The sequence below is a fragment of the Mandrillus leucophaeus genome, unplaced genomic scaffold (genome assembly GCF_000951045.1).
Source record: "Mandrillus leucophaeus isolate KB7577 unplaced genomic scaffold, Mleu.le_1.0 Scaffold46, whole genome shotgun sequence".
In the NCBI taxonomy this organism is placed as follows: Eukaryota; Metazoa; Chordata; class Mammalia; order Primates; family Cercopithecidae; genus Mandrillus; species Mandrillus leucophaeus.
This window is the reverse complement of record NW_012104920.1, coordinates 935,161-943,341: the sequence shown is the minus strand read 5'-3', so window position 1 is coordinate 943,341 and position 8,181 is coordinate 935,161. Positions and strand designations below refer to the sequence as shown.

Here is an 8,181-nt window from a genome sequence, read left to right as displayed (position 1 = left end):
AAAAAAAAAAAAAAAAAAAAAAAAAAAAATGGTGGGACAAGAAGACAGGGCTGCCGGAAGCCCATATAGTTCCTGTCCTGTCTGTGAACTGGAGAAAGGCACTCAGCCTTGTGGAGGAATGCAGATTGTGGCACGTAGATCAAGGGCTGCATTTCAGCCTCCACTCATCCTTTCAGCCAGTGCCTTTGTGCAATGAAGAACCTCCACAACTGTACATGGCGGTGCTAGTGGCAGGTCTGAGTATGATGCATGTCACCCCATCTTTGTATTTCATTGTCCCCAGGGCCTAAAGGCCAACATGACACGTCTTTACCAACTAATGTCAGAACCACAGTTTTCCCGCTGCTCCAAACCTGCCAAATACAAGAAGCTGCTGTTTTCACTCTGTTTCTTCCACTCTGTATTACTTGAACGCAAAAAGTTCCTGCAGCTTGGCTGGAACATAATCTATGGCTTCAATGACTCTGACTTTGAGGTTTGTATTAGCCAGGGGTCCTCATCCCAGCCCTCTCTCCTCATACTTCCTACCCCATGGCTCCCCTGTGGGACTATCCATGGGCAGAAAACCTGTGTTGAAGCCCCATTGGCAGATTTCCTGCCATAACTCTGTGGGAATGGGGGCTTGGGTTGGGACCATGCCTAGGTGTCAGAGAACTTGCTGAGCCTCTATCTGGATGAGTACGAGGAGACACCTTGGGATGCACTTAAGTACCTCATTGCCGGCGTCAACTATGGTGGACATGTCACAGATGACTGGGACCGGCGCCTGCTGACCACCTACATCAATGATTACTTCTGCGACCAGTCTCTATCAATTCCCTTCTACCGGTGAGGGGGAGGTGGCACTGGGCAGGGAGCCAGAGGTCACAAGCCAGCCAGGTGGCGGGATCAGGGGTGGGGGAAATGTTTGAGGAGAGGACATGAAATTGGGAGAAGACAAGAGTTTGTGGGATTGGGAGGGGGAGCAGGGCAGGGGGCTGGACAAATGGGACATGCATAGGCTTGGGGTCTTGGCCTGGCATTGAGGCCTGAGTCCCCATAATGTGGCAGTAATTATGCTATGACTCCCTAGGTTGTCAGCACTGGAGACTTATTTCATCCCCAAGGATGGGAGCCTGGCTTCTTACAAGGAATACATCAGTTTATTGCCTGGCATGGACCCCCCTGAGGCCTTTGGCCAGCACCCCAATGCTGATGTGGCCTCTCAGATCACTGAGGCACGAACCCTCTTTGATACTTTGCTTTCCTTGCAACCTCAGATTACACCCACCAGGGCTGGAGGCCAGACCCGGGAAGAGAAGGTAGAAAGAGCCCGGCCTGTGGCAGGGTAGGGGAGGTAAGTGATGAGAAGAAGGGGCTACACTCAAGAGCTCCTCCCTGCTCAGGTCCTTGAGTTGGCCGCTGATGTGAAGCAGAAGATCCCTGAAATGATCGACTATGAGGGGACCCAAAAACTGCTAGCTCTCGACCCCTCCCCTCTCAATGTGGTCCTTCTGCAGGAGATCCAGAGATATAACACACTGATGCAGACCATCCTGTAAGACGGATCGGGAACTCTGCAGAACATGGGAGGGGGTGAGGAGAGGCCTTCGCCTTCTGGCTAGAATGACGTTCCCAGGCCCACCCCATCTCTAACACTCCACCTCATCCTGCTCAGGTTCTCACTGACAGACCTAGAGAAAGGCATCCAGGGGCTCATCGTCATGTCTACAAGCCTGGAAGAGATTTTCAATTGCATCTTTGATGCTCACGTTCCTCCACTCTGGGGAAAGGCAAGATTATACCATTGTTGATCCTTCTCCAACAATGAGCTCCCCTCTCAATCCTGTGCCCCCCAGTCTCCTGGTTCTAGGTGGGCATATAGCAAACTGTAGGGAGCCTAAACTTTGAAGTTAGATAGGTTCAAGTTTGAAACCTGGCTCTGCCATTCATTGACTGACTTCTTACAATTTATTAACTTACAGACTTACTCAGGGCAAATTACTAACCTCTCTAAGGATGTTTCAACGATTCCCAGTATTGTGCATACCACTCAGTAGGTGCTTTGTTAATGGTACCTGGTTAATATTACTGCAGTCATTGTTATTAATGAATAGCTGTCATTGTATGCGTCTTTCCTGGAAGTCGGCTTTGGAGAGTTTTGTTCACCTGTAGTTAGGGAACAGGGGCTGACACCACATAGTCTTCTCATATCTGCTTCAGGGGCTCAAAATAAGGATTTGGGCTGGGCACGGTGGCTCACGCCTGCAATCTCAGCACTTTGGGAGGCCGAGGCAGGCAGGTCACCTGAGTTCCGGAGTTTGAGACCAGCCTGATCAACATGGTGAAACCCCGTCTCTACTAAAAAATACAAAAATTAGCCAGGCGTGGTGGTGGGCGCCTGTAATCCCAGCTACTTGGGAGGCTGAGGCAGGAGAATCACTTGAACTCGGGAGGCGGAGGTTGCAATGAGCCAAGATTGCACCACTGCACTCCAGCCTGGGTGACAAGAGTGAAACTCTGTCTCAAAATAAATAATATGGATTCAAATCCATGGCTAAATGAATGAATACACACGCACTCCTTCCCCAGGCATACCCCTCACAAAAGCCATTGGCTGCTTGGACCCGGGACTTGGCCATGCGTGTGGAGCAGTTTGAGCTGTGGGCCAGCCGGGCCCGGCCTCCTGTGATCTTCTGGTTGTCTGGTTTCACCTTTCCCACTGGCTTCCTCACTGCTGTGCTGCAGTCTTCAGCTCGCCAAAACAATGTGAGCAATATGCAAAGTGTGAGGGGGATGTTGCTGGGGCCATGTATGTGTTCTCCTCTTCGGGGTCCTTCCTTATTCTCACCTTCAACCCCCAGGTTTCAGTGGACAGCCTCTCCTGGGAGTTCATCGTTTCCACTGTGGATGACAGCAACCTAGTGTATCCCCCTAAGGTGGGAGCCAGTTGTGCTTGAGGCTCTGAGCAAAAATGGGAAATAATTGGACAAGAAGGGAGGAGAGAGGGAGTAGGCCAGGGGCGCCGGCAACTGAAGTCTAGCTTCTCCCAGACCTGCTCCCATTTCTCCCCAGGATGGTGTCTGGGTCCGGGGCCTGTACCTGGAAGGTGCTGGCTGGGACCGGAAGAACTCCTGCTTGGTGGAGGCAGAGCCCATGCAGCTTGTCTGCCTCATGCCCACGATCCACTTCCGGCCTGCAGAGAGCCGCAAGAAGAGCGCCAAGGGTGGGACAGCTCCCCAGGCAGGACCTGCCTGCCCAGTCCCTAGTTTGGAACCTAACCCATTCTCTACTCCAGCCCATCCCACACCCGCTCCTGCCCTGCTCTCCCGGAGGCTCCGAGGATCTGACTCCTCCTCTCCTTTCCCCCAGGCATGTACTCCTGCCCCTGCTATTACTATCCCAACCGGGCAGGCAGCTCAGACCGAGCCTCCTTTGTCATCGGCATTGACCTGCGGTCTGGGGCCATGACATCTGATCATTGGATCAAGAGGGGTACTGCTCTACTCATGAGCCTGGACAGCTGAGACCTCCTCCCCTTCTCCGCTTGAGAGAGGGTGGGGGACTCCAGGAGCTCAGACAGATGTTGCACCTAGGACTGAGGCGGGACCTCACTCAGACTTTGACCTTGGCCGAATTTGTGTGATGTGGCCCTGGAAATACCTAGCCGTGTTAGCCATAAAAGTGAAAGTTGTATTGAAGCTCAGTGCTGTAAAACACCCGCGACAACAAGCCTTAAGTCTCTCAATGCAATGGTGAGAGTCTGGGGAGGGAGGAAACCCGAGCCTCACAGAGGACAGAGCTACTGGGGAGGTGCTACTGGACGGGGAAAGAAATAAGGGAGGTGGGGCGGCCTGGAGAGGAACGGAGGCGTGGCTCTGAACGAATGGGCAGGGCGGAGCCGCCAGAAGAGGCTGTGGCTTAAGTCTCTGGGCAGGACATCAGTGGGCGGGGTGGGGCTTACCTTAGAAGGGCGCGTGATCCAAATGGGGTAGGGATTTGTCAGGCAGGGATCAGGGCTGAACCCCGTACACTGCACCCTGAACCCCCCACCCCGCACCCGGCATCCTAGTCAGCACCCGCCCTGAGGCTAGCGGGACCGGCAGAAGACGGGGCGGAGCCGGAGAAGGGGACTTGAGCGCGAGGAGGGGCGGGACCACGAGAAGGGGGCGGGGCTGGGGAGTGGGGGTGCGGGTGTTTGTGTTGGAAAATCCAACTGCGCCACTGGGCGGAGCGGCCCCCCCAGCCCCGGCCTGGGAGAAGGGGGGGCCGCTCGACCCCCTGGGATACCTTGGGGAGCCTGAACACCTGGGACCCCCCCCCCAGAACCAGGTAACGGGGAGCCGCGAGGACGTCTGGAAAGAGGGAAACCTTCCCAGTGCAGCGGGGCAGGACGCCTGAGTCTCTGGAGGGGTAGAGCTGGGGATGGACGTTGGGGTCTTGGGAAGGGCACTGGGAAGAAGACTGGGGCGAAGGTCATGGGTCCCCTAGAAGAGAGTACGGCGGGGAAGGAGGAAGAACTGGGAGGCAGATGTCTCAGGTTCCAGATGTCCAGAGGGGCCTGAAAGGACTCCCCGTTCCCCTTGGGCTGGGATTCCCCTTCCCGACTCCAGGGCGGGGCGGGGCGCGGCGGTCCTCACTGAAGGGCAGGACTAAAGGGCAGAGTTTGCAGACAGGCCAATGCCATGGCCCAGTAAGGTCAGATGGGTCAGACTTGGGTGTGTCCCGGTCCCAGGGCTACTTAAAGTCTCCCTCCAGTTTTCTGCGCGGGTAGGTGTAGAAGCTGCAGCCTGACCTTCCCACCAGCGGCCCCGAGAGCCTCCCAGCGGCAGCCTTCGCCTCTATCCCATTCCCCCCACTGCGCCTCCCCTTCACTCTGTCTCGCCCCGCTAGCCTCCTCATCCCTAGTTCTGCTCCCACTCTGCCGTTCCCGAGCCCTCACGCGCCCCGCACGGCTTCTCGGTGCGGAACCTTCCCAACGTAGCCACAAGATGGCGAGGGCGAGACGCGCACCCAGGGCAGCTGGGAGTGCGGGTGGGGGATGTGACCGTGAAAGTAGTGAAGCCCCCCGCCCCGGTCCGAGGGAAAGGTGGGCTGAGGCCCCCACTTGACTTCCTGTCATCTGGGCCCCCTCACAGGAAATTGTGGGCAGGAGGTCGCAGCGCAGAAGATGGGGAGGAGGCTGGGGACTCTCTCAATCTCCACCTCTCCGGGCAGGGGTAAATAGTGGGGAGGGGGGCACGCGGGGCGGTTGCTAAGCGACGTAGATTCGTTTCCTGTTTGCTGCAGCTTATGTTATGACACTGAGGGGGGAGGTTAGAGACAGCGGAGGGCCAGAAGACTGTAGGGAAGGTCGAGGGCAGGACGCCTGGTTCCCGGGACAGGAAGAGCCCTGGGAGGAAAGCGGGGAGGCAGCGAGCTGCGCCGCGACCGAAGGGGACTCGGCGATTGTCCGGAGGTGGGAGGGACCGAGGCGCAGCGTTCACCTCGGCTCCCCTTCCCTCACCGGGGTTGCTTGCCTTGTTGCCAGAGTAACTGGTGGGCGAGAATTGGGAGCCGGATTCCCGAGCTCTCCCGTCCGCCCAATCCGCTCCAGCGGTCGGCCCTGACGTCAGGGCCCTGGCAGCCAATGCGGAAGGGGCATGATAGCGACAGGAAAGGGAGAGGGGAGGGGCAGCGGCGGAGGCTGGGAGGCAGCAGCTGCCCGGGACCCGCACGTGCACTCCCACACGCTCGCGCCCACCCCCCGCCCTGCGCCGCACGCGCCCGAGCACCCCCTTGCGCCTGCGCGGCGAGCCGGGCGCCCCCTCCCCTGTGTGGCGTCCGTGTAAAGCCGCCGAGGCTGCGCTCCTCAGCCCTTGGGGACCCACATGTCTCGGTCGGTCTGCACCGTTTCACGGGTCGCGACCATAATGCCCAACCGGGCTCGGGAGGGTCGACTACCTGTTCTCCACCTCCCCCCAGCTGGCGCCCCACACTCCCAGGTGGGCTGGGCGGAGCTGTGGTTTCCGGCCCCATCTGCTCGGCCGCTGCCTTCCCGGGCTCTGGCTTAGGTTGCTTTCCCAAGAGAAAGCGAGCGGGTACCAGCGCCCCTTCCCAAGGCTTCTCCCGCCTGGGGCCAGCTGCTGTTGGTGGCGGGGGAGGGCACTGCGGGAAAGCCCCGGACGGCCCAGGTGATTCTTCTGGGCCATCACGCCCCTTCTTCGCGTGAATTCCTGCTCTTTGATGTGCACCAAAACCCTTCCCATTCCTAACGTTTCCTCCTCATTCGCCCCGGCGTTCTTTGCACCTCCCTCGGCTCCTTTCGGGCTGTCTGTCCCTGTCTCCACTCGTCCTTCTCCGCTTCTCCGGGTTATATAACTCTTCCTCTCGCCGTGTCCTGGTTTCAACTCCGCAGACTCCGCCCTGGAACAGCGCGGGGAGGGGCGGGAGAGTTGGGGACCCAGACAGATTCCGGCTGGCGGCCGGCTGGGGCACGGGGGATCCTGCAGATGGAAGACGGAGCCCCGCGGGACCCGGTGCCCCCGTCCCCGCCTGCCGGCCCCCACCGAGATATCGCCCAGGAGAGAGAAGGCACAGTATCTCCGAGGGGCGTGTCGGGCCGACTCCCGTCAGAAATGTGGGTTGGGAGGTCAGGGCTGCAGGCGGAGAGGAGGAGACAGGCAAGAGGCCTGAGTCCCTGGGATTGGAGTCGTATTAGGGGTAAAAGAGATAAGGACGCCTGGGTTTCTTCTTATGTCTCCTTTTTGGGTTCCCAGAATTCCTAAGGGTGTTTCCAGGAAGCTTAGCGAGCACACCCACTCCGCCCCGTAGGGGTCAAAGGTCTGTGTTAGAGGTGGCCTGGGATGATGTCACCAGTGCACGTGCCCCGGGATGGTTGCCAGGCAATGAGGCTTCCTCCCCCTTCTATTCGCTCCCACCTCTGCCCCGAGTCCAGTTCCAGTCCCGTGCCATCTCTTTCCCCTCTCCCTTCCCTTGGTCTTAGCATCCTGCAGGTGGGAAACCCCGGCCTGGAGTTTTGTGAGGGGGAGGGGCACGGGTGTGGTGTGGCTGAAAGACTTTGCCCCTTGGCTGGGCTGAGGGAGCCTTGGGTCACTTTTCCCTAGATTGGCATCGAAGAGCTTCCCCTCTAAGGCTCCGCCCCCATAGAAAAAGCTACCTAGCCGTCTTTTTACTTTACCACCTGCTGCAGGGCCAAGTGTCCTATTGCCCCCTTCCCCAGATTGATTTGAAGTGGGAGTGGTTGAAAGACGGAAGAGTTGTGTGTAGTATGGGGTACACACCAGCTTATCCCTGACGTCCCCTTAATGGCACACCCCCATCAGCAAACAATGAAAGGAAAAGGGTCAAGAAACAGTATTAGGCTGAAAAGTCACGGTCTTTATTGTGTGTATGTAGGTGAATCGGTTTGTAGCCTCTCACTTGGTGGAGGGGGACTCAGTTGATCGCTATGGTGGTTCTTCTCTATTAAGTGCTAGGGTTGGTGATGGTATTGGAGTAACTCGGTTTGTGCTTTAATGTACCTTAGAGCTTGGACTGTCAGACCTGGATTCTAATTACAGCTCTGTCACTTAGTGCCTACTAGGACTTGGAAAGGTCGGAACCTCTCTGAGCCTCGTATGTTAATCTTGAAAATTTAAATATCAACACCTACCTTGAAGGCCGCTGGGAGGAAAAAAATGAGATAATCTTTGCAAATCACTTAGCACAGTGCCTGGCACAGAATGAACACAGAATAAGTGCTTGTTGTTATGAAATACTTTTATTATTAAATAGTGTTAGTTATTAGTTTATTATTATTGCTGTGGGTCTGCTCCAAACCAGCAGGAACCCTAGGAGTTTGTTAAGGGGGAGTGGATAGTTTGTGTTAATTTGGAGATTGGGGTTAGGGGGCTGGGGATTAGCTTCAACTGCTTTGTGCATTTTATTTGATGAAGGCTTTAGGCAGATTTGTATTGCTTTATTTAGGATTATATTTTCCCCTCTTGGAGAAGAAATAGCAAAGACTATTCCATGGGCCTTGAAAATAAAATAATTGTATTGTGGTTCTTGATTTTGAAGCAAGACCCCAGTCCCCTCCCATGTTGATCTCTGGAGCCTTTCATTTTGCAAAGGGACTCCACAGTTTCTCTAGTGGGGACATGGCTAGGCTGAGGGGTGTGTAAAAGGTTGGGGTGGGTGGGTGGAGAGAGACTAGTGCTG

At 56.4% G+C, this 8,181-nt stretch overlaps 2 protein-coding genes across 2 annotated transcripts in view; both read left to right on the top strand.

Moving 5' to 3' along the window:
- DNAH2 (dynein, axonemal, heavy chain 2) overlaps positions 1-3,680 on the top strand; it is a 150,399-nt gene extending 146,719 nt beyond the window's left edge. Inside the window, exons 74-82 of the mRNA XM_011994733.1 lie at positions 284-475; positions 644-828; positions 1,073-1,301; positions 1,386-1,537; positions 1,658-1,772; positions 2,572-2,748; positions 2,844-2,918; positions 3,055-3,205; positions 3,352-3,680. Of these exons, the coding sequence (XP_011850123.1) occupies positions 284-475; positions 644-828; positions 1,073-1,301; positions 1,386-1,537; positions 1,658-1,772; positions 2,572-2,748; positions 2,844-2,918; positions 3,055-3,205; positions 3,352-3,506 (1,431 nt within the window). The 3' untranslated portion in view covers positions 3,507-3,680. The remainder of the gene's footprint in view (positions 1-283; positions 476-643; positions 829-1,072; positions 1,302-1,385; positions 1,538-1,657; positions 1,773-2,571; positions 2,749-2,843; positions 2,919-3,054; positions 3,206-3,351) is intronic.
- Positions 3,681-4,242: 562 nt separating this feature from the next.
- Positions 4,243-8,181, top strand: part of KDM6B (lysine (K)-specific demethylase 6B) — a 25,304-nt gene continuing 21,365 nt past the window's right edge. Inside the window, exon 1 of the mRNA XM_011994537.1 lies at positions 4,243-4,311. The gene's annotated coding sequence lies outside the window, so the exon portion shown is untranslated. The remainder of the gene's footprint in view (positions 4,312-8,181) is intronic.